The following is a 25,225-nucleotide window of genomic DNA, read 5'->3' as shown; positions in this document are numbered from 1 at the left end:
GCGCGGGCCGGGGTTAGCAGGCTACAGATCTGACCAATGAGCGCGGGCCGGGGTTAGCAGGCTACAGATCTGACCAATGAGCGCGGGCCGGGGTTAGAAGGCGGGGCTGTCCCGGTTGGCGGGGAGATTGAGCCTCTTTCAGGGGACTGTTGGCGCCGGTTACTCGGACTCTGCTCCCTCGGTAGTAACACGGTTAGTAGCGGCCTAGCGCCTTGTGCCCCAATAGAACTTCGGGGGGGTGGGGTTTTTATTCAGATCGCTTGTATTTTACGTTCTTCTGTGTGGAGCTTCCGCTTTGTTTTTGACCCCTCCCCCTTTATGCTGCCTCTGTAGTCTAGCTCTGCCAGTTAGTTTGCTTAGGTTGGACTGTCCCATCAGTATTTATGGGGGGATGTGGGGGGGATTGTTGTGGTTCCCCTCTTTCATGAGATGAGCCCGCCCTTCCTCTGTTTCCTGCCTGGTCGGCCGGTCACGGAGCGTACCATTCTGTTGTTGCGGGGGAGACACGTGTTGTGTATTGGGTTTTCCTTTGCAGTTGTACGAGGAGGAGGGTCTGTTATCGCGCAGAGCTGCACTTACTGCCTCGTGTACACACCATGCAATGCTCAGACCTCATGTACACACCATGCAATGCTCAGACCTCATGTACACACCATGCAATGCTCAGACCTCATGTACACACCATGCAATGCTCAGACCTCATGTACACACCATGCAATGCTCAGACCTCATGTACACACCATGCAATGCTCTGGCCTCAACAATACCGATCCCCTTGGAGTCTGTGGTTCTTGGTATAAATGTGTGGGACTGCATGCAGTGAGTGAGACTCATTACATTGGGACCACCTTCTACTGAAGGCCCACCCGGAGAAAATAAAAAATCCCTTACTTGGTGCGTCGGCGTCTCACGTCATCCTGCTGCAATTCCCCCTCCAATTGCAGTGAACATAGCTGTGAAATGACGCCGTGTAGCCATGACAACTGGATGCTACATGTCGTCATAATGTCACATTACCGTGGTGCCGCGTTGCGTCTTGACATAAGTCACGTAGCGTCCTATTGTCGTGACAAGCCGGCATCATTTGATGCCTTGCAGCTACGTTCACTGCAGGAGAATGCCGGAGACGCCACCGCACCACGCTGCCACCCGGAGATTGACAGGCTAAACCCGCAGCTCGGAGGTAAGTGCCCGAATCCCGGAGTTTCCGGGTCAAACCCAGAGAGGTGGCAACCCTGGTGACAGTGTGTGTGTAAGATAATTTAGTACTGTAATTATGCATGCATCACTCATTTGGACATCGTGCTCAAAAATTCCTTTGATCAACACTCGTAAGTGGAGTATACAGCACTTAGATTGTAAGCTCCATGGGGCAGGAGCTTCTTTTCTTACTGTTTTACTTTTGTGCTTGAAACGCGTATTCACATTGTTTATTGTGAAGCGCTGTGTACATGGATGGAGCTGTACAAATAAAGATATACAGTACATACAAATGTAGCATTGGGGGGGATTAATATAATAAGAGTATAAATGAAATGGCAGTGGTGTGTTTTTTATTTTATTATTGACATGCCCTGTTTTATCTATGACATTGCAATATCACCCACAGGCTCCTATTGAATATGCCGTGAAGCCTTTCTCATCTCCAGTCAAATGAATGGGACTGAAATCTTCTCCAACCTGGACAAGACCACTTCACGGCATAATAAATAGATGGTATAGGGTTGTTGGGTATTGACGGCTTGTGATCTCCCACTTAAGTGTATATGGGAAATGACGTCTGTTGTATGCGGGTGTATATCAGAGGGTTCCAGGCCAACTCCCTTTGTGTCCACTGGTGTTTTGGTGACAAGTAGACTATATAAAAGCTGCATGGTGTGCCAGTAACGTCATATTTCATTCTATGCAGAAGCGTATGTTAACATGAGGATAAGTCTGGGGACCTGATTGATGTGTAAAACAAAGGAAACGTGAAAGCATTCATGCCAAGTTTGATATACGTTGTGTATGTCATGTAACTCTTCTCCCGACTTCCCTGTTATTGTGTGTGTGTGTGTGTGTGATGTAACCAAAGCTAATGCGGATTCTCCTACCTCCGGGGAGTCCCATGTTAACGAGATATTTGGAGGTTTTTGTCTCCATGTTTTAACACACGTGAAATATATCGACGGGGGTCACCAGCAGAAAGTTGCAACATAGTCTTTTAATGGCGTCACAGCTTTCTATTGGCTGTCTCCGGCCATGATATTGTGGCTACCGGGAATGTATTCTTGACTGTTGAGAACTCCTTGGTATCCAATTAAGAATATATCTATATCCCTGCCCCCCCAAAATGTGACACTTTCTGGGGTGCAATGGAGTGTGTGTAGTGTATCCTGTAGGAATGGATGGTTCTGCTGTACTGGGCAATATACCAATATGATGGTAATATCGTGATAATAAATTGATATTCAAATCTTTGTCCCCTTCCTCATGATGGGTTTTTTATTAAAAGAAATAAAAATAATTAATAATTTAAAAACACCTTTAACTTGTTAGGCATGCTAAAAATATTTAATTTAGTTTAACATTTTATTATGGAAAAATGTTTTCAGATTAGTTAAAACTGTTAATGATGGCTTTTTTTTTTTTTAATAACAGATTGCAGTGAATATTCTTACGATAAAAACAATTCCCACAACTATATTAATATATTTTAAGTTAATGCCCAGCAGTCCTCTGTATTATAGGAGCTGGGATACAGACACACTTTAGACGGTTTCATATGATGGGCATAGGAATGTAGGTTATTCATATAACTGTGATGGTGCCGTTTTGGGTCACTTTTGCACGGAAACTCGTATCAGTCAATGGGAGTGTTGTGCTGTGCATTAGTTTCACGATCAGCACCATCACACTAATGAATAACTCCAATAGAGCTATTATGGCAACGGTATTGTTTACAACAGCAGAGATTGTGAACCTTCTTGTGGACCACTTGAATGGGCAGTAAGTTGTCTTACAGAATAGTACTGATTTAGTAATGATGGCACTCTCTATTTTGTGTCCTAGCCTTGGACATGGCGCAGGAAGAGATGGAAGTGGACATGCCTAACCTGCGGAGTGCCGTGGATGACACTGTGGAAGTGATCATATCAGAGCAGCTTCCTGGCAGTGGACCGTTACTTCTCTTGCCTGGACCCCTCATTGACTTGGGGGACACTGGGGATCTTTTCCAGGAACCTGCAGAGCAGGAGAACGAGGTGATCGTACTGGACTCGGCAGAGGACCCCCCTGCCCAGGCTCCAACCACAGCCCACGCCCTCCGAAGGCTCCGGGGGGCTTTGGAGCAGCTGAGACAGGCTGCAGATCAGCGCACAGCAGCACATCAACCGCGGACACAGAGGAGAAACGCCAGGCGGCAGCAAAGAGGTGGAGGATCCCAACGCACAACTGGTACAAGGTAACCAGGGAGAGCCAGTCCATCCTACCTCTTGCTGATCCCCTAATACAATCTCGTTCTTATTACCTCTCTAATTACAAGTCTCCTTGCACACACATCTCATCTTTGCTAAACACTGTTTCTCCTTTTATCTATGCAGCATTGAGGCTGCACTGACCCTTCTCAACTTCTCCCCCTCTAAAATCATTTCAATTATTATTTTTACTGAACTGGGGAACCCCTACCCTGGTTTCTTAGATATTTATGTTTTTACGTGTCGGTGTAAGACACATCTACAAATGTTGGGGTGCAGGTTCTCGTATAGACCGTTGCAACGTCCTCCCCTGATAATGTTGCAACATTCTATTGGCTGCCGGAGTGAGCCTGACCCCGCAGACAGTTTGGGCGCATTGGGCAAGTATTCTTACCCAGTGGACACAACTGATAATCGATGGGGAACTGGGGGTTACCCAAAGTTTGAGGTGCCATGTATCCGCTTCCGTGGATCCTTCTTTACTTTTCAAAACACGCTCGTGCCATCGCACTCCGCACGCACACTAGGGGCAGCCGCATAGAGATTATGCCATTTGTGCTTGTCGCGAGCACCATCGCGCTCAGTATAATCTCCGTTTTAGGGGCAAAGAAGCTGCTACTCTCACCCCCTCTTCCCCCCACCCCGTGCTGAAGAATATTGTAGGCAAATTCATTCAAATGCACCTGATCTCTTCTCCAGTACTGGGATGCGCCCAATCTCTACTCCACTGTCATGGCCTTGGTCATCAGGATAATGAGATTTCTCAGGCACGGCTTACCTTTTTCCCTTTTCTATATGTTCTTCTGATATTCAGCATTTAAAAATAGCCAGAGGATGTAATGTGCCAAGTACAGCTGTGGGCGTCATATAAATAAAGCTATACATACACGTATAGCTAGGAAACTGTACAAAATGAACCCCTTTGCTGCCAGAGTGGCTGGCACCTGTGTTTTTGGGTAAGGGGTAAATATTTGGGTGTGGGTAGATTGATGTTTTTATGGACTCCTGTTTTCTGTGTATTCTCTGCTCTCAAAGTAAGAAGCCAGGAAAGCTAGCGCACACGTGTACATCTGCAAGAGTTTATTTAGTGGATCAACCTCTATCTGCACCTTGCTCCATCAATGGTCGTGATATGGGGCTGGGACGTCGATCCACTAAATGTCCATGCGAATGCTATCTTTCCGTGCTTCTCCTTCAGACCTAGTCGCATCTTGGCATCTCCAAGCACACGTGGCAGGATTACTAAATAATCAGGGGTGCTCCTTTTCCTGTGTTCTGTTCTCAGCTCCCGGACAGGGCTAGTTAACTACTTCCAAGCAAGCAGAACCCAAGGGCTGGCAACATCTAGAGCGCCAGGAGGTGGCGCTGCCGGTCTGCCGGCAGAAACCCTGAGAATCTTTCAAGGAAACGGAGGCGACAGCTCGGATGAGACGGTGGAGCTGAGCGAGGTGGAAGGAGGCAGCTCCACCGAACTGGATGAAGAGGAGACTGACGAAAGAGCTGCTCCACTTGCTACTCCACTTGCTGCTCCACTTGCTGCTCCAGGTGAGTCAGGATGATAGCATGCAAACTTTAATACTAGCGCTGCCAAGATTGTGTTGAAGTTTAGGGATTGGAACATCCTTTTCTGCTTTATTGTTCGCAAAGTATCGCTGTACACTGTCGTTTTAAAAGGAAGGAGGCATCCTTCTAAATCTTTGCAGAATAAATGTTGAGTGCAAGTCTGTTGCAGACCGTTGAAGGCTTGATCTAATACAAGTAATTGCTTTAGCATGCTGTATACGAGCAAGCGGTCTGACCTATAAAGCTTATACATCAAGCTGTGATTATATACTTTCCCTCTCTCCCACACAGTGACCCACATCTCATAGCATGTGACTGTGCTTATAGGTTTAAAGCATACATACTTTATTCATATATGCGATTAAGAGCAATTTAAAACTATCAAAAACAAGAAGTAAAATTCCCTTGGCATTATGAAGGAAAAATTGTGAGTGCACAAGTTCCTTAGACACACACACACACACACACACACACACACACACACACACACCACCTGTTTGTCAGTCACAGACACTTACCATTACATTTGTTTGCTTTCCATAAATATATTTATCACACGGCCACTCATAATATCTACAGGCAACTTTACCTAATTAGCAGGCACTGTGCACTAACCTAAGGAAACTCCTACATCATATTGATGGGCAATGTTGTACTTGCATTTTGATTAACAGTGTGAAAACATGACTTATTCTTCCTTGTCTGTTACATTTTAACTGGATGATTTTTATGCCTCCCTTCCCCCCTCTTTCACTCCTAAATAAATTTGAGCGGAGGACTGAACTAAAAAGAGGTTAATTTACTCTAAATATTTTTTAGCCCCTGCAGAGCCCCCTCCAAACCCTGTGGAGGTCAGAACCGAGACCCCCAGGAGCTCGGAGCCCTTAGCTGTTCGTGAGAGTGGCGCCATCCAGCAGCTGCCCCAAACCAAACAGGTAAAGAGAACTCTGCAATGGGGTGAAAGAGAATCCAACATAACGTGCGCCCCTGCTGGGCGGCTTAATGACTCCAGGTCAAATATCAAAAAGATCCTGTACAAACAAAAACTAAATAATTTGCTGTAGTCTGGGTGCCTTTGGATAAGGCAATATTCAGTGTCACACAGCCACAGAGCAGCACATTAAGAGGTATCGTTCTGCACCTATGTAGTTATAATTCAGAGTTACAAAAAAATAAATAATTGTGTGGCGAGCACGCACGTTTTAAGTGAAACTTCTCTGTTGTGTCACAGAAATTGAATGAAAAACTTTTAAGAGTATAATTACAATCAAAACCAAAAAACAATTTGTGACAAAACACAAAACTTTCATTTAGAATGCGCACACACACACACCCTTTTTTTGGTTGTTGGATGGGTCGCCAATGGGTTGATAGTTCAGCCTGATATGACTAATCCTGATTACTGTGTGTGTGTGTGTGTGTGTGTCTTCCCTTCTGATTGCCTGTGGATGCTTGGCATCCACCCCCGAACTACAACTCCCAGCAGGAAGCCAACAAACAACAATGACATCACTTCCGGTTACGCGCAGTCACGCACTTCCGTTTATATTTTCGTGACCATTTTCAGTTTTTTTTCCCTATGAGATTTTTGTGGGTGGCACTGCCACGAAAGAAGGTTCACTTCAAAAAACTCACTGCGTATGATTAAAGAGCATTTAATTGCCTCTTCCCTCAGTGCTCAAAAAATGTAGTTGTTGACTTTTTGTTTACCTCTACTTCAATATCTAGCCCATTTAGCGGGTAACTTTTTATATAGTCCGTGGCAGGAGGTTTTCTGCTGAGAACGGCCGCTTTGGACAATTTAGAATAAGACTTGGTCTGCTTCACCCACTGCAAGCCAAGGATCATCTTGCCCACCTAGTCTGCTCCTTTCCGCCACTCACTATAACACTTGTGACTTGCTTGATATCTGCCATGTATTGCTAGTTTCCAGTGTCTTTGTTTCCTTGTGCTCCGGAAACCTTTTTGAATTCCTTTACTGTACTTTCCTTCATAACCTCGGCTCTGAGGGCTATTCACCCACCAAGAAGGCTTTTCTTTCCTGTCAACGGTGACCAACTTTCACAGCTGAGACCTGCATCTTCTCTCTCCCCCCCACGCCCTCCCATGACCACCGCCCTAGTAACAGACAGAAGTCACCTATTGCCCAATGCGCCACACTGCTTGATACCAAGGGATTTATAGCTCTTCCTTTGCTCTTCAGCGATGACTGAAATCCCTTTTTTAGTTTTTGTACGCACTGTGATGTCCCCGCACATACATCCGTGTTTATCCTGTGTCCTCTCCCTTTACGTTGTCCTCCTGCAGAGAACACCAGTGAAGCCGCCATCCGCTGCAGCCCCACAAGACGAAGATGAAGGGGACACCTGTGCTATTTGCTTCGAGTCCTGGACCAATGCTGGGCAGCACCGCCTCTCCGCCCTGCGCTGTGGCCATCTCTTTGGCTACACCTGCATTGACCGGTGGCTGAAGGGGGGTGCCAGCAAGTGCCCCCAGGTTAGCAAACCCCAACGATGTCCCACGTGGGCTCTCTTAGAGGAATGTCGGTAGAATTGGTATTTGCACACAAGTTAGAGTACAAACGTTATACGTGGTGCTGCTACTGCCAGTGTGTACTCAACTTTACGCCGTATAAAACTTGTGATCAAGTTGGGCTTCACCGAATCAGAAACCCAAATCTAAAATGTTTCAATGTGGTTTTTAAAATGGGTCAGCAACGCATTGCAACAAGCCCCTCCGGCAGCCGATGGGTTAAGGTTTGCGTGGCTGAGGATGCACACAATCCGTGAAGTGAGGCGAAGCGCAGACCTTTTTAAAATAATATAATGACAACAAAGTTCCTCTTTCTAATTAAAAACAATTTAAATTTGCACCGCCGGAACATATCTGCAAATGCAGTGTTCCGAAATGTGCAGAAAGTAGACGGTGGTCTATGGAAACTCAAACCACTCCCCAGGAACCCCTCTCGGTTGTTAGAAAAGCGGAATGCGTTTACAGAAAATGTTCCCGAGATGTCTGAATCGTCTTCTGGCTCGGGGTTCAGGGGAGATGTTTGAGATCGGCCGCTGCAGACACCGTGCAATGGTTCCCAATCTTAAAAACGACTTAAATCAAGCGTGTTAATGTATTTAATGTTGTCTTAACTTAAATTAACTAAAGAATATAGAAGTTAGTCCTTTTATCCCAAAGTCAGAAAAATAGAAGAATAGCCTCGCTTAAACGGATTGCATACATGACCTAAAAAAAACCTTGCTGACACAGACTTAAAAAAAGAACGCCAATCCATAATTGTATACATATAATAGCAATAAATATTAAAGAAGTATAAATACTTAATATTTCCAGGTCGTCAGGGAGGAGTATCATGAAGCCTTGGGCTTTCTGAAATGGTTCTCTTAATGTGACTTTATTTTGCAGGTATTTTTGCTGTTAGACCACATAGGCGCTTTGAAGAAATTCTTCCTGTTCACCGTGTTCTAATAGTGTTTTTCAACCACGGTTCCTAGGAACCCTTGGGTTCTCCGGGCATTCCTAAAGGGTTCCCTGTAATTTTAAAATTGTACCAAATACAGAAGAATTTACAATGCATCAGACGCGCTATTAGAGAGGGTTGGGGTTCCCTTCAATGCATCTAATCTCTGACACACTATTAGAGAGGGTTGGGGTTCCACAGAATTTCACATAGGGTTTCTAAACCAAAAAAAAAGGTTGGAAACAACTGTTCTAATAACTTGTTTTCCAGAAGTTTTTTCTGAATATGGTATTAACTTGAGGAAAATCACGCCTGCTCATGTTTTTTGTTTAACGTAGTGTTGTTTTCACTGATTTGATGGTGCCTGGTAGCTTTGTTCCCTTCTAGAAGAATATAGCAGAATAAGATTAAGGCTCAGTTACATGGTTAAAAACCTGGCAAGTACAATTAGATAACAAAAAAACAAAGAAGCCCCAAATTACATCCAATGTGACAAAAATATACAGTGAAATACCTATATATCTCTTGAAAAAGTGTCATTTAGTTAAACCCTTTGGCCAAAGCATTTTATGCCTGCAAGCCCCCACAAGGCATGACCAAATATTGCAGGTAATTTTGGGGGGGTTTAGAGCTTGCTGGGTATCTTGTGTGTTTATTAACCAAGTGCAATTAGAACCAGAACATTACCATGAACGTTCAGCGGTCAATGTGTCACGGCAATTTGGGGGCAAAACCAGAACCTTTTCACCTTGCATTTATTGATCAAAGTATTTTGCACGGTCGGCCCTAACTTGCACCTTGGAGAATGTCAGTAGGGGGAGTTGGGAAGACAGCCATGGTTTTGGCCATGTGTGGTGTGGTTTTTATTTTTTGTTACGAAAATGTGCCATAAATGCAAAATTGGGCACTGGGCGTAAGAAACTGTTCCTGCTTATGCGGCAGGTCCGCTATTAAAAGCGGAGCAGTGCGTCAAACATTCATTTCCCATGTTGATGCCTAGACTCCTGAGGATGCACTGCCTCCACTCCTAATAACATGCTGTCTGTGGAAATGACTGCGCCTATGTTTCTTCCAGTGCAATAAGAAAGCCAAGCGCTCTGATATCGTGGTGCTATACGCTCGCACGTTGAAAGCGCTGGATACCAGTGAGCAGGAGCGCATGAAAAGGTAACTACATTTTAATTTTATTACTGTGCCTCTCGTATTGGCAAAACGTTCCCGGATTGTTTCCATGTTTTCTTGCAAAATATTTTTATTTCAGAATATATTCTCTTATGAAAATGTAGTAATGCGTCAATGTTCTTTTCATGGGGGTCTCTGAAAGTGGGGTGAGTGGGATGCTTGTTAATAGTGTTTACTCAACCTCTAGCCCAACTTTTCACAGAGATGGCAAATAAAGAAGGGTGTGGGGGGTATTGTCTGGGAAAACTCCTGTTCAGCGGATACTGGTATCACACACAAGTGAGGGGTTTGATTTTTCTATAGCTACTCCCAGGTTTACGCTCACCATGTTTACAAATAAACTCTAAAAAGAAAAAATTATATATACAAATACTTATAGGTGCCTAATTTCTATAAAGAAAGGGATAATCCCCTAGAATGTAATTCCTTATACATGTCACTGCCTATGGTACATTTTGATCCTGGGTGCTACTGCACCTTTAGGTGCCGTCTTCATTGAGCATTGTTTGTTCCTTGGGTGCGTCTTAATGGATGGTCTCCTAGGATCAGAAAGAAATAATGGTAGTGACCTTTTATTTATAAATAACTTGGAGTTTGTGCATGTATTGTATGTGAACCTTTGTATCTTCAGGCAAGTTTATAATCTACACGTTGTAGTTATTGTAATGTAATTATAATGCCATCGTTGGCAAAATCGTTTAAGCTGCAGGGCAGTAGTGAGTATGTGACAAATTCATTTCCCAGGACCCAGGGCAAGTAGTGGCATTTATTTTCCCACTGGACTCCTATAAGTAACATTTGAACTTGAAGGATGACTGAAACGTCCTAGACTGTCCCACTGCGTACCCAGGGAAATATCTGATGGGCCCTTAAGGTCCACACCGCTTACTGCAAGTGTCCCAGAATGACTGGGAGACTTGCAAATACTTGGGATACTGTCAGAATCGCGTGTGCATGTGTAAAGGCGGTGCTCTCTGTCAGGGTATGTGTGCATGTGTAGAGGCGGTGCTCTCTGTCAGGGTATGTGTGCATGTGTAGAGGCAGTGCTCTCTGACAGGGTATGTGTAGAGGCGGTGCTCTCTGTCAGGGTATGTGTGTATGTGTAGAGGCGGTGCTCTCTGTCAGGGTATGTGTGTATGTGTAGAGGCGGTGCTCTCTGTCAGGGTATGTGTGCATGTGTAGAGGCGGTGCTCTCTGTCAGGGTATGTGTGCATGTGTAGAGGCGGTGCTCTCTGTCAGGGTATGTGTGCATGTGTAGAGGCGGTGCTCTCTGTCAGGGTATGTGTGCATGTATCCGAGGCGGTGCTCTCTGTCAGGGTATGTGTGCATGTGTAGAGGCGGTGCTCTCTGTCAGGGTATGTGTGTATGTGTAGAGGCGGTGCTCTCTGTCAGGGTGCGTGTGCATGTGTAGAGGCGGTGCTCTCTGTCAGGGTGCGTGTGCATGTGTAGAGGCGGTGCTCTCTGTCAGGGTATGTGTGCATGTGTAGAGGCGGTGCTCTCTGTCAGGGTATGTGTGCATGTGTAGAGGCGGTGCTCTCTGTCAGGGTATGTGTGCATGTGTAGAGGCGGTGCTCTGTGTCAGGGTATGTGTGTATGTGTAGAGGCGGTGCTCTCTGTCAGGGTATGTGTGCATGTGTAGAGGCGGTGCTCTGTGTCAGGGTATGTGTGCATGTGTAGAGGCGGTGCTCTCTGTCAGGGTATGTGTGTATGTGTAGAGGCGGTGCTCTCTGTCAGGGTATGTGTGCATGTGTAGAGGCGGAGCTCTCTGTCAGGGTATGTGTGCATGTGTAGAGGCGGTGCTCTCTGTCAGGGTATGTGTGTATGTGTAGAGGCGGTGCTCTCTGTCAGGGTATGTGTGCATGTGTAGAGGCGGTGCTCTCTGTCAGGGTATGTGTGCATGTGTAGAGGCGGTGCTCTCTGTCAGGGTATGTGTGCATGTGTAGAGGCGGTGCTCTCTGTCAGGGTGTGTGTGCATGTGTAGAGGCGGTGCTCTCTGTCAGGGTGCGTGTGCATGTGTAGAGGCGGTGCTCTGTGTCAGGGTATGTGTGTATGTGTAGAGGCGGTGCTCTGTGTCAGGGTATGTGTGTATGTGTAGAGGCGGTGCTCTCTGTCAGGGTGTGTGTGCATGTGTAGAGGCGGTGCTCTGTGTCAGGGTATGTGTGTATGTGTAGAGGCGGTGCTCTGTGTCAGGGTATGTGTGCATGTGTAGAGGCGGTGCTCTCTGTCAGGGTATGTGTGTATGTGTAGAGGCGGTGCTCTCTGTCAGGGTGCGTGTGCATGTGTAGAGGCGGTGCTCTCTGTCAGGGTGCGTGTGCATGTGTAGAGGCGGTGCTCTCTGTCAGGGTATGTGTGTATGTGTAGAGGCGGTGCTCTCTGTCAGGGTATGTGTGCATGTGTAGAGGCGGTGCTCTCTGTCAGGGTATGTGTGCATGTGTAGAGGTGGTGCTCTCTGTCAGGGTATGTGTGTATGTGTAGAGGCGGTGCTCTCTGTCAGGGTATGTGTGCATGTGTAGAGGCGGTGCTCTCTGTCAGGGTATGTGTGCATGTGTAGAGGCGGTGCTCTCTGTCAGGGTATGTGTGCATGTGTAGAGGCGGTGCTCTGTCAGGGTATGTGTAGAGGCGGTGCTCTCTGTCAGGGTATGTGTGTATGTGTAGAGGCGGTGCTCTCTGTCAGGGTATGTGTGCATGTGTAGAGGCGGTGCTCTCTGTCAGGGTATGTGTGCATGTGTAGAGGCGGTGCTCTGTGTCAGGGTATGTGTGTATGTGTAGAGGCGGTGCTCTGTGTCAGGGTATGTGTGTATGTGTAGAGGCGGTGCTCTCTGTCAGGGTATGTGTGCATGTGTAGAGGCGGTGCTCTCTGTCAGGGTATGTGTGCATGTGTAGAGGCGGTGCTCTCTGTCAGGGTATGTGTGCATGTGTAGAGGCGGTGCTCTCTGTCAGGGTATGTGTGCATGTGTAGAGGCGGTGCTCTCTGTCAGGGTATGTGTGCATGTGTAGAGGCGGTGCTCTGTGTCAGGGTATGTGTGTATGTGTAGAGGCGGTGCTCTGTGTCAGGGTATGTGTGTATGTGTAGAGGCGGTGCTCTCTGTCAGGGTATGTGTGCATGTGTAGAGGCGGTGCTCTCTGTCAGGGTATGTGTGCATGTGTAGAGGCGGTGCTCTCTGTCAGGGTATGTGTGTATGTGTAGAGGCGGTGCTCTCTGTCAGGGTATGTGTGTATGTGTAGAGGCGGTGCTCTCTGTCAGGGTATGTGTGCATGTGTAGAGGCGGTGCTCTGTGTCAGGGTATGTGTGCATGTGTAGAGGCGGTGCTCTCTGTCAGGGTATGTGTGCATGTGTAGAGGCGGTGCTCTCTGTCAGGGTATGTGTGTATGTGTAGAGGCGGTGCTCTCTGTCAGGGTATGTGTGTATGTGTAGAGGCGGTGCTCTCTGTCAGGGTATGTGTGTATGTGTAGAGGCGGTGCTCTCTGTCAGGGTATGTGTGTATGTGTAGAGGCGGTGCTCTCTGTCAGGGTATGTGTGCATGTGTAGAGGCGGTGCTCTCTGTCAGGGTATGTGTGTATGTGTAGAGGCGGTGCTCTCTGTCAGGGTATGTGTGTATGTGTAGAGGCGGTGCTCTCTGTCAGGGTATGTGTGCATGTGTAGAGGCGGTGCTCTCTGTCAGGGTATGTGTGCATGTGTAGAGGCGGTGCTCTCTGTCAGGGTATGTGTGTATGTGTAGAGGCGGTGCTCTCTGTCAGGGTATGTGTGCATGTGTAGAGGCGGTGCTCTCTGTCAGGGTATGTGTGCATGTGTAGAGGCGGTGCTCTCTGTCAGGGTATGTGTGCATGTGTTAGCCTATGTACCTCTCCTACTGTCTCTGTAACGTATCCCTACTAGCTCTGGGGCAGGGCCTGCTTGTCCTAATGTTTACTTTTGTCTAGCACTTATTCCCATTATGTCTTCTATTCTGTCCCGAACATTACTGCAGAGAAGTGCGACGTACATGGATGGCTCTATATACATAAAGACATACGTGCTCATGCCCTGCTACTGTTTGTTTGCCCCTTGCAATCGGTTTCCTCAGGGGGCCCTTGATAGCCCAGGATGACACTATCCCAGGGAAGCCAATGACTGTAATATACCTTGGTAATGTTTCCTTTAGAAACATGTGCTCACTCTTCACATGAAAACGACTTATTTGCTTGTGATGAATCGACATACTTTTATTATCAATTGGAACACTGATTTATTGTACTAAAACCTTATCCCTTAAAACCCAAAAGTATAAAAAAGGTACTCCCCACGGCTGTGAATTCACTGTGGCCTTATGTGGGACATCACCTGTAACTGCAAAACGGGCACACTGAGGCTTTCTGAAGCACTGTAAGCCATGCTAGTCCCACTCCGGACTGGAGAGACATAGATTTACAGGGGCGCTTGGCATATTACTCCAGGGTCTGTGACGGTGCACCGTGCACTCTTTGCCAAAGTTTTGCCGGGAAATAGTCCTCCTCACTTGGACTAGTGGTCCCACCGGAACAGCGCTGCACTCCAATCCTCTATTATTAAACGCACGCTACATTGGGATACTTGTCTGAGTGTTGACAATTTGCAACTCCCAATATTTGTAATGAATCTATTGTTTGGTGTATTCTTTACTGCATTAACATGGGTCCGTGTAGGAGGAAACTGCAGAGCTGAGCAGCTCTCAATATACACTCCGGGGCTGAGTTTAGCAGCATGGATCTGCTTTGGGGGACAAATATCAAGTCCTCTATAAAACCGTCCCCTTTATTGCTTCTCGTACATCAAGTGAGACACAGAATTTAATGGCCGATAACCACTGTGTCTGCCCATTTCCATATCTGCTGTAAAACCTCGCACCCTGTTTGATCCTTGACTTTCGCTCATATTTAGGGTAACCTTGTGCCTGTCCCAAGCATGTTTGATTTCCCTTACTGCATTGGCCCCTGCCACGTCTGTTGGGAGGCGATTCCACGCATCTCCCACCCCTTTTCCGTAATGAAGTACTTCAAGTTACACACCCTGGTGACCACACCCACACCCCTTTTCACCGCAGCTGTGTTTATCTCGTAGCTCCTTGGAGAAGGAACAGATGATGCGCAAGAAGGCGGAGCTGGAGTCTGCACAGTGCCGGCTGCAGCTCCAGGTACTGACAGATGAGTGTGGGAAGCTGCGCAAGCACATCCAGGTGAGGGGTTCACATGGCGGGCCGCACGCCTTCCCGTGCTGGGTACAGCAGTGTTGAGTTGTGACATAATTTCCAATTGATTGGAATTTTCAGGCGGAGAATCGATGTTGGCCTTTGCTGTCGAGGGGCCTGAAACGCATTGCAGTTTGTCTTGCATGCAAAATGTAATCCCTTTGGGGCATGCAACGTATTGAATTGCGCACACGCCATCACTGAAAAGACCCCAAATTACCTTTCCCATGAAGCAGCAGTGGGGGGGATAAGTAGCCTGCCCTTTGCACTAATGATGTCCTCGTCCGCCTCCTTTTTATTGTAGCCACTTGTTATAATCAGACTTCAACTTTCCCCCCCCCCCCCCCCCCTTGTCCTGCAGGAGTTGAAGATGCTGATCGCCCAGCACGGGACCAGCTCCTTCCAGCAGCCCTCATGCTCGCGAGGCGGTGTGTCCAGCGCGCTCTCCTCCAGCCAGGGCCATCACAAGTACAACTTTGAGAAAGCCATCCTGGTCTCTCAGACCGGGAACTGCCGCGTCATGTCTTACTGTGAGCCCATGAGCTGCCTCGTGGTGTCGCAGCCCTCTCCCCAGGCCACACTGATTCCCGGTAAGAAGCAGGTCTAATCCTCCCTCTTCCCAACACACACACACACACACACACACTGAGATACTTTCTTCATGTGTTAGGGCAGGTATTGTACACGTATGTATGTGTTATTTATATTATTTATCTGTGTGATTGTCACGTGTATTACTGCTGTGAAGCGCTATGTACATTAATGGCGCTATATAAAGAAAGACATACAATACAAGTGGGCTTAATACACCAGATGTGGTTTCCACCTATTTTATTTTATTTTTTTGAAGGTTGTGATATCTTTTAGGTCGTCTGCATGCAAGAGCCTCATGGATAAAATTAATGTACTTAAGTTGTTTTTTGTTTTTGTTTTTTTTATTGAACACTGTTCTGGTACGTATTTATTTTATTTACATTGAGCGTTACCTCTCGTTTTCAATTATGTCCTGGGCACAGAGTTATAACAATACACGGTTACATTAAATAAACAGAGGTTATACAGTCAACTCGCAGACATTTCATGGGCAGTTAGAGATGGAAGATTGGGTGCAGGGGATAAAAGGGCTGGTGAGTTTCAGATTGAAATACAGCAATTTTAACATCGGCAAACGGCTCGCACCCTTTGGCTGCCCTTCATGATGGTAAATGTTTGATTTGAGTTTAATTTGTGTTGAACTGTCCTGCCGTATGTTAGCCAACATATTAAGCAACTCTGCAATGAGTCTAGGCACACCGTGCCAATAGAGAATGGGTATAGTACAGAGTGTGTACGGGAGAAGTGTTCCAATGCGCCCTGCACTGCCTGGGTATAGTACAGAGTGTGCACGTGAGAAGTGTTCCAATGCGCCCTGCACTGCCTGGGTATAGTACAGTGTGTACGGGAGAAGTGTTCCAATGCGCCCTGCACTGCCTGGGTATAGTACAGTGTGTACGGGAGAAGTGTTCCAATGCGCCCTGCACTGCCTGGGTATAGTACAGTGTGTACGGGAGAAGTGTTCCAATGTGCCCTGCACTGCCTGGGTATAGTACAGAGTGTGTACGGGAGAAGTGTCCCAATGCGCCCTGCACTGCCTGGGTATAGTACAGAGTGTGTACGGGAGAAGTGTCCCAATGCGCCCTGCACTGCCTGGGTATAGTACAGAGTGTGTACGGGAGAAGTGTCCCAATGCGCCCTGCACTGCCTGGGTATAGTACAGAGTGTGTACGGGAGAAGTGTCCCAATGCGCCCTGCACTGCCTGGGTATAGTACAGAGTGTGTACGGGAGAAGTGTCCCAATGCGCCCTGCACTGCCTGCCTTGCACAAGCTGCAGCATTACAAGGACGTGCTGCCCTTTATACGCGGAACAGGAAAAGTACAGGTACAGTGCGCATTAGATCTCCTCTAGTACATAATGCCCTGCCAGTTACGTCAATTATGCAGAACATCCAGCATAGACCGCAAGTCTGTTAACACAAACTGCTTAACCTCTGCTAAATTGATGCAGAACATGCTCTTCAACATGCCATCTGCCCTGACCAGTGTCCGTTTAGAAACAGAACCGCCGTAGGAATGATTTGCATAGATGGAAGTCTCCAATGGTGACTTGCCACCCTGCCCAGGCAGTAATGGCACAAGCCTCATACACTCCCCACCAGAACAGTATCCTGTTACGGGTTTAGTGAGAAAGCAACGAAGTCTGCTTGCCCATGCGATAAACCTTTTTAAACCATACACTTCTTCACTGTGTAGTTATAACTCGGGCAGCTGCTGTACAATCCTATACCCACTTGACATACACTACAATAGGCACTGTTTATACACTGAACATATGATATGGGCAGCTGCAGTGCATGGCATCCACCTGATGAGGCCTTCCATGGCCATAGATGTTAGCATATTTTTGTTGAGACAAGCAACGATGTAGCTAAGATACCTTTTGGGAATTTTTTTGGCTTGTCAGCAAATAGTGAGTGCTACCCTTTTACTACTTTCTCATGCATTTATTTATAGTGTGGCCACACTGTTTTAAGGGTATGCATCAAGATAAACTTATTTGCACAATGTTTTTGCCCTGGTTCTGCTGTGGTACCAAGTCTTTTTTTCTTGACTGCATCCTCCGCACCCTCTGATCAGTCCCAGACCACTCTTGAGTACGCCAAGGATGTCTGTTCCTAAATCTCGTGTTCTCTCCCTGCGTCTCAGGCTGTGGTGTTAAGAAGCTCAGTGCCGCCAATATGAAAAGCAGCCAGTACGTCCCCATTCACTCGAAGCAGATCAGAGGCCTGGCGTTCAGCGACCGGACTGATGGGCTGTTGCTCTCTGCAGCTCTGGATAACACTGTGAAGCTCACTAGGTGAGTATCACTGACTTTTCAGACCCTTGAGTAAATACTCCAAAGGCTCCCGAGACCGGTAGTCCATATCTTCCCCTTTACGGCACACGAGAAGGGTTCCTAGCCTGTTCCTCCGGTGATATCCGGTTGGGAGGTGTTCTGTCGGGAAATGCTTATTCCACTGACAGGGACTATACTTGGGATCGGGTTGTCTATGTCACACATGAGTACACACATGAGTACACACATGAGTACACACATGAGTACACACATGAGTACACACATGAGTACACGCACACCAATTGGTAGTAAAGTATAGTTTATTGAAATACTTTGCCGCAGACAGTATTAGACGTCAGGAAATCACCCGCAAAAGGTTTCACCAGAGAACCACCATTGTACAGGTGCCTGGCGATTAGTTATCTGCCTATTCCTGGACACACGGCTCGGCTCGACAGTTGTCCTTGTTCACAGGCGCGGTCCCGCCCGCCCTCCCTCCCCCCAAGACAAAACTTGTATACCATCATCTCAGAGCAGGGGGGCAACGCACTCACTTAAAGATTAACCTCTAAGCGCCAGCATCCTCACTTGAAATAGAGGAAGTAAGCTGCTGCAGACAGACAGGAAATGAGCTGTGTGACGCTCACAATATACTGGAGATTTTCAGACTCTGTAAGCAGAACCACAGCAATAATAGACATTTGTAGTAAGAGACAAAAATTAACTAATTGCATGCCTTAGGCTGCGCTTACAGCGCCTTGCGACGATGATGCAACGTCGCTCCAAATCAAATACATTGACGACGTCGCGGCAAAAAAATTTGCAGCCGAGTCTATTTGATTTTTTTTTTAGAGACATGTGAACCAATACAGATCTGGGGAGAGAGGCTCTGGCAGTTCAAACTCTTCCTGATACATTGACATCCGATAAAACGGAGTGACCAAAGGAAACCCAACCCCTCAAATCTCAGCTCCACATATTTTACAGACTAACTTTTGTCAGATTTTGCTAAAAATGCATCAGCCACCCAGATGTAACTCCTGAAACATGTCACTGCCAGTGGTGCACTCTGGGCCGCGGACGGATCACCCTTTTAATGGATAGAATGATGATCCTGCGGTGTAGAACCTCCTACGTTGGTAGCCGAGTTCCCCGGATCATCTCTCTGTCCTGCCTTCCCCACAGCCTGCTGACCAACACAGTGGTGCAGACGTACAACGCTGGCCGGCCGGTCTGGAGCTGCTGCTGGTGCTCCGACAACACCAACTACGTCTACGCCGGTCTGATTAACGGCTCGGTGCTAGTGTACGACTTGAGGGACACCAGCGTGTGCGTGCAGGAGCTGGTGCCACAGGGCTCCCGGTATGTTCTCCGCTTCCTGCAGTGCGTCAATCTGTCGGAACACTGGTCCCAAAGTGGCTGGAGTCACTTTTTTTTTCGCTGTCTGTCCCTTCTCTGCAGGTGTCCCGTGGTATCCTTGTCCTATTTGCCCCGTGCTGCCTCTGCAGTTTTCCCCTGCGGAGGTGTGTTGGCTGGGACCCTGGAGGGAGCGTGTTTCTGGGAAATGAAAGATGCTCACTTCCGACCCCACCTCCTTCCTTTGGAGCCCGGCGGCTGCACAGACGTCCAGGCCGAGAGCAGCACACGCCATTGTCTTGTTACTTACCGTCCTAGTAAGTAGGCGTGTAACGTTGTAACGTTTACACACACGGACCACTGTGTAGCGGTGGCTTTGTGCAGTACAAACAACGCACAGGCTTTAGTCTGGCAATATGTTGCTGCAAAATGGTTCTAATCTCCATATTTTGGGTGTGGATGTGCAAGTGAGCATGGTACGGGTAGGGTTGCGCAAGTGAGCATGGTACGGGTAGGGTTGCGCAAGTGAGCATGGTACGGGTAGGGTTGCGCAAGTGAGCATGGTACGGGTAGGGTTGTGCAAGTGAGCATGGTACGGGTAGGGTTGTGCAAGTGAGCATGGTACGGTTAGGGTTGTGCAAGTGAGCATGGTACGGGTAGGGTTGTGCAAGTGAGCATGGTACGGGTAGGGTTGTGCAAGTGAGCATGGTACGGGTAGGGTTGTGCAAGTGAGCATGGTACGGGTAGGGTTGCGCAAGTGAGCATGGTACGGGTAGGTTTGTGCAAGTGAGCATGGTACGGGTAGGGTTGTGCAAGTGAGCATGGTACGGGTAGGGTTGTGCAAGTGAGCATGGTACGGGTAGGGTTGCGCAAGTGAGCATGGTACGGGTAGGGTTGTGCAATATCCACATTTTAAACACGATAACGATCTTAAGAAATGTATCACAATAACATATATATATATCACGATAAATGTGTTAAAATAAAAGTTTAGAACATTGTCAATCTAAATAAAATGTGTTCTCAAAATAAATACATTTTCTTTAGATTTACTAGCGCAAAGAGACCTTCATTCCCAAACCCTTTCCACGTCGGGCAACTTCACCGTTTCTCACCTACACGTCTCCCATCACTCTCATTCAGCCACCCCTCTTCCCATCCCTCACCCGCGATACTCCCTTCAGTAAAAAAAATAGTTAACATTTTACAAGTGAAAAGTATCAAGAATTGCCAATTTGTTATATAAAAAAAAAAAATATGTGTATATGTGTATAGTGAGGGATGGAAGCAGTGTAGGCGGGAGGGTTAAGGGTACTGGGAGGGAGGAAGGGGTTAAGTTTCCCGGGGGAGTGGAAGGGATTAAGGGTCCTGGGGAAGGGGAGGGGGTGGGAGGGAGGGGTTAAGCATCCCAAGTGGAGAGGTTATGTGTGCGGGGAGTGGCTAAATAAAGTGCACTGCTCTCACATGCTAGGTAATCTCCTACACTGGCACACCGGGAGATTATCGTAATATTTCGGTATACCGTCCAACCCTAGTTATGGGCCATATTTATGAAATGGTGAAGAATTTTTTGGTGCACCTTTTCTGGCCAATTCATTGGTGCTCTTAGTGTCAATTGTTATCCCTACAGAGCTTGTCATAAAGCCTTTTTCTGCATTAAGTATCCACAGTTACTTGACAGAGTAAAAGGTGCAAACCTTGATATTCTATTCTAAAAGGTTATTATTACCTTGGCTCAGTCGAGGCAGGAATAAAGGAAGGGATTTCTCTCAGATCACTGTTTGCACACTAACGTTAAAGGATGACTTGAAAAAACAATACATATAGGTGTCAAATTTTAGTAAAACAAACAAAAATATGTTTACTTGCTTGCAAGCCGTTGGTACACGTTGCTCCTAGGAGCAGAAAACTCTGGACATGCGTTGTAAGTAAACAGAACATTTAACCAGAATTTTATCCTGGGCTTAGCTTATCTGGGAATTTAAATTCTGCAATAAACAATGAGTAAGGTCTAAAAGGTAATTAGTTGATTGCTATATTATTACTTAGAGGAGAAAGGGAGATGAGTGGATATCGTTTTCATCTCTCGTTGAGTGCAGCCGCTGTACAAAAAGTGAGTGCTTTCAGCAAACGGCACCATGGACCATTTAGTTTGGAAAGCACTTTACGGTGATTGAAAGAACTATGCTTTCAAGCAGGAACCCCTAAGCAATAATAAAATACCAGTGCTCACTGTATAGTGTTCTGGGAGAATATCTCTTCTTTTGAGCTACACAGCAGCATCTAAAGCAGCAAGGGAAGAAGGTAAATATTTTACTTCTCGATCGCGATTGGACAAACGGAAGCTGGGAGAGAGCCCACTATCTAATGTAATTAACCATTTTGCTGCCCGAGGGACACCACACCATGCGTCTTTGTGAGAGGTGTCGCTTATGTATTTCCAGGTAAGACGCACAACTCCCTGCGTTGCGTGATGATGGAGTTGACCAGCAGCCGGCTGACCGACGCCGAGGACGAGTATAGCTGCTCCTGTTACCCCGTTCAAACCTTCAACGCAGGGACCACCTGCAAGCTGCTCACCAAGAACGCCATATTCCAGAGCCCTGAGAGAGACGGCAGTATCCTCGTGTGTGCAGGAGACGAGGCCTCAAACTCCGCCATGGTAAGGACGCCTACACCTACGGTGACGAGCCGTGACCTGGCACCTTCTTGGCTGGGATCCAAAGTCATATGTACAAATAAGACCCTAGAAGGGTAAAAAAAAGTCCTAAATGCACTCGCTGAGGAGATGAGTCCAAGAGATATCAGCGTCTCTTCCACTGTTTGTGGATCCAGTCTGGATAAACTACTAACTCATAACCTCCTGGAGATCCACAAAGGACCATAAAATGAAAACAATAACATTTTAATCGCATCAAGAATAACTGTAACAATAATGGTGAACTTCTATACAGTGATGTGATATTAAAATCCTCCATGGGGTGGCAGCCCAAAGCTGAGTATTTATTTATTTATTTATAAAATATTTTACCAGGAAGTAATACATTGAGAGTTACCTCTCGTTTTCAAGTATGTCCTGGGATCTAGTGGAACAATATCTAGGACACTCCTGTTGAATCTTATCAGGATGATATCCTGAGCATATACTAGTGTATACATGTGATTGTAACAGGACACCACTGATTATATGAACACAATGTGTAGGGTATAATCGCATACTGAATATAGGACGGAAGGTAAAAGGGATTGTCCCTAAGGAAATGTCGGCAAACTTATTCCTCAGGATCAAAGGACAAAAAGTACACCTGGTATGGTGAAGACCAAACTCGCAAAGTTTCTGATCTTTATATAGTATGGGGCCTTCCAAACTCACCCCTGAAGATCTACCTAATTATTTAAACACCTGATTCTAATTATCCCCTTTAATTTAGCGGATAAAACCAGGGTTTCACTTACTTTTGCGCATTCCCAGACTCTTAATTACTCATTGTTTGTCTAATTCATACATCATTTTGTTTCAAAAGACATGGAATTGGTTAATATAAACCCTATCAGATATTTTAGAAAAGACCTGGTTTTGATTCAAGAAGGTTATCATGGGAAAACTATGGAATTTCCATAATTATCATTGGGGTTCACAAACTTTTTTTTCTCAACCCTATATATACAGAGCTTTTTAAAAAATAAATTATTTGTAAGAAAATAGTTGCTGCAAATGGGGAAAGCATGGGGCCGCTTACCTTCTCCTGCTCCTCATCTCCACTAGCGCCTTTGTGACGTGTTGTCATGGCGGCGTCGTGTGACTTTTGTCATGACAAGCCGTGCCTCAGATAATTTGAGATGGTGAGAGAAAAAGGTGCTGGTACATTGTACCGTCACAAAAAAAGCCCTGTGTATATTCATGTACACTTTTTTTTTTTTTTTTTTTTTTTAAGTAACTTTTTATTTAAAAAAATAGATGTCTATTGTATTTGCCATCAGTTTCAATGAATAGTACATTACACATTTTGACTCCTTACTGTACAGAACACTTTCCTTTGCTGCTTGTGAAATATCCTTGTAGAGTGGTCTACTTCAAGCATCTATGATAACCAGCCACAAATGGTTCTACCCTGTCAATCCCACTGGGGCGTCTCTTGATGATTTGAAATTGACTAGCCAGTGTTTTGGACCCACACATGGTGCCCTCAACAGGGCAAAACGTTATTGCATGTAAAATATTATGCCCTGATGAAGAACCCTTCTTTTAATAGATATCCTTTAACTTGTAGAGGGATGCCTGAAGTTTCCACAAACCTTGACTGGACCCAGGGTTGATATACAGATTCTGTCCCTTTTCAGGGCACAAGTGCAGTGATTATAGGGCCCTTATGGCTGTTCAGTATATGGTTCTGGACCTTCTAGCTCTGTACAGTCATGTGGGTCGATGCAGACATAGAAACACTTGAATAGATATCTTGGACAAACTTGATAGTAAGCTCTTCGGGCAGGGGGGCTTCCTTTGCCTTATGTGGTAATTTACTTGTTGCTCTCATCTCCTTTGTTTGTACTTTTATTTACCTTGTATTGTCATTTTGTAACGCTCTGCGTACACTAACACTATATAAATTAAAATGATGCACACAAGCAGGGCTTAACTGAGTTTCCTCTCTCCCTTCCAGCTATGGCATGCAGGAAATGGCTCTCTTCTCCAGAAACTGCAGGCTGACCAGCCCGTGCTTGACATCTGCCCCCTGGAGGTGAATCAGAACAGCATGTTGGCGACACTGACCGAGAAAATGGTGAAAATCTACAAATGGGAGTGATTAGGACCCTCTATCAAAACACTTTTCCGTTCTTGGAAAAACCTGGAGTCTTCTGCAAGATCCTTTGACCTAGTAGCCACATGGTGTAGTGCAAAACTCAAGAAGCAATACTGATCCTAGAGAAATGTAGGTTGTGATGCCTTTTAGGTGCCCACATGAGTTGGTAATTACTGTACAGAGCTTTTCAGACTTCACAGGTCTCACTTCTTGTACTTAGAAGCTCTGTACCGTCTAATCTATAAAGATCTCATGTTGGTATCAAAAGTTGGCAACATAGCAAAATACTACACTACTTTTGATAGCATTACAACCTTAGGCCAATCATGTGGCTATTGCCTCAACATACACCGCTCAGAGATCTCCCTGCAATTCGTGGGGGACCTGTAGAGCCCCAATTAATCCCTTTTGTTCTAGAAGGGTCTATAATGATCAATAACTCAGTGCAAGCACAAATTGTTAATACTTGTACTGCTTGTGGTGGTCTGCAACATTATATCACTGTATGACTGGCTTATTTTCATGTCTGTATGTTGTCTCTTGTATAGATTTTCATTGTCCATGTAAATAACTTTCCTTTTTTTTTTTTCTTCCTTCCATACAAAATAAAGATTGAATCATTTTAGTTCTGCGTTCCATAAAGGGTACTTTCATAGTGAGGAGGAGCTCCATAGTGGGACATACTTGCTATGCAATGCGCTTAGCGAATTGGTCCCTTTACAGACCATTCTAGGTGTTTTATAGCAGCAAATACTAAATCTCACCCCCACCCCGCTTTAAAAAAAAGTCTGTATATGTAGCATGTGACAATGTCAAATTCTACATTCTTGCCTAAGCTGGCAATTGTTTGGTGCTCCTGTTATAAATCTGTCAAAATCCTGATTGTGTGCCTAACTAAATGGCTGTCTTTCAATCAATCCTTGAGTTAGTCTAATTCAGCAGCAACAATGTATTCTTATATTACTAAGGTAACATTATCTATTTGCAGTTTGCAGCTCAAATTGCTGGGAATATTGGCAACAAATTATCACACAGTAAAGTGTTGCGAAGATCTTTCACTGCTGGGGAGGTGGCTAAAACGTGCTATAGAAATCAAAGGATGCTCAGTGTATTAAAATGGCATTAAGAGTAAAAATTTAAAAAGTCACTAATACAGAACTGATTTATTAAAAAAATTAGAATAAAGATATCGCTTTTTGCTGCTTTTAGGCACTTTTAGGCCAGTAGGTGTAATGTAGATCCGACAGGAGCTGAACTTTCACATTGGCTATGTCCCTAGTGGTCCACGACGCCTTCCAAAATTCACTTCAGCCAGCCG

The 25,225-nt window shown here is 45.9% G+C and overlaps 1 protein-coding gene across 6 annotated transcripts; it reads left to right on the top strand.

Annotated features, from left to right (window-relative positions):
* RFWD3 (ring finger and WD repeat domain 3) lies at nucleotides 1-24,532 on the top strand. 6 transcript variants are annotated; one of them, XM_075576610.1, is made up of 15 exons: nucleotides 1-192; nucleotides 1,610-1,716; nucleotides 1,910-2,005; nucleotides 3,052-3,442; nucleotides 4,741-5,000; nucleotides 5,838-5,953; nucleotides 7,326-7,514; nucleotides 9,566-9,657; nucleotides 14,750-14,864; nucleotides 15,238-15,466; nucleotides 17,620-17,770; nucleotides 18,935-19,111; nucleotides 19,211-19,422; nucleotides 21,550-21,767; nucleotides 23,767-24,532. In XM_075576610.1, exons 4-15 carry the CDS (start codon nucleotides 3,060-3,062, stop codon nucleotides 23,908-23,910), a joined length of 2,286 nt encoding a protein of 761 aa, XP_075432725.1. In that variant the 5' UTR covers nucleotides 1-192; nucleotides 1,610-1,716; nucleotides 1,910-2,005; nucleotides 3,052-3,059; the 3' UTR covers nucleotides 23,911-24,532. The 6 variants fall into 6 exon arrangements, with proteins under 6 accessions (XP_075432725.1, XP_075432726.1, XP_075432724.1 ...); XM_075576611.1 differs by lacking the exon at nucleotides 1,910-2,005; XM_075576609.1 differs by lacking the exon at nucleotides 1,610-1,716 and having other exon boundaries at nucleotides 2-192.
* Nucleotides 24,533-25,225: the final 693 nt, after the last annotated feature.

Source organism: Ascaphus truei, chromosome 19 (assembly GCF_040206685.1).
Source record: "Ascaphus truei isolate aAscTru1 chromosome 19, aAscTru1.hap1, whole genome shotgun sequence".
NCBI lineage: Eukaryota > Metazoa > Chordata > Amphibia > Anura > Ascaphidae > Ascaphus > Ascaphus truei.
Note: the sequence above shows the minus strand (reverse complement) of the source record. Positions and strands in the feature narration are given on the sequence as shown.

Excerpts from the sequence above, each read along its gene's own strand:
- RFWD3 (XM_075576608.1), top strand. The coding sequence starts at position 961 with ATGACGCCGTGTAGCCATGACAACTGGATGCTACATGTCGTCATAATG. Across the intron at positions 5,954-7,325 it reads AGCTGCCCCAAACCAAACAG|AGAACACCAGTGAAGCCGCC; the intron begins GTAAAGAGAACT and ends GTCCTCCTGCAG. Across the intron at positions 9,658-14,749 it reads GAGCAGGAGCGCATGAAAAG|CTCCTTGGAGAAGGAACAGA; the intron begins GTAACTACATTT and ends TTTATCTCGTAG.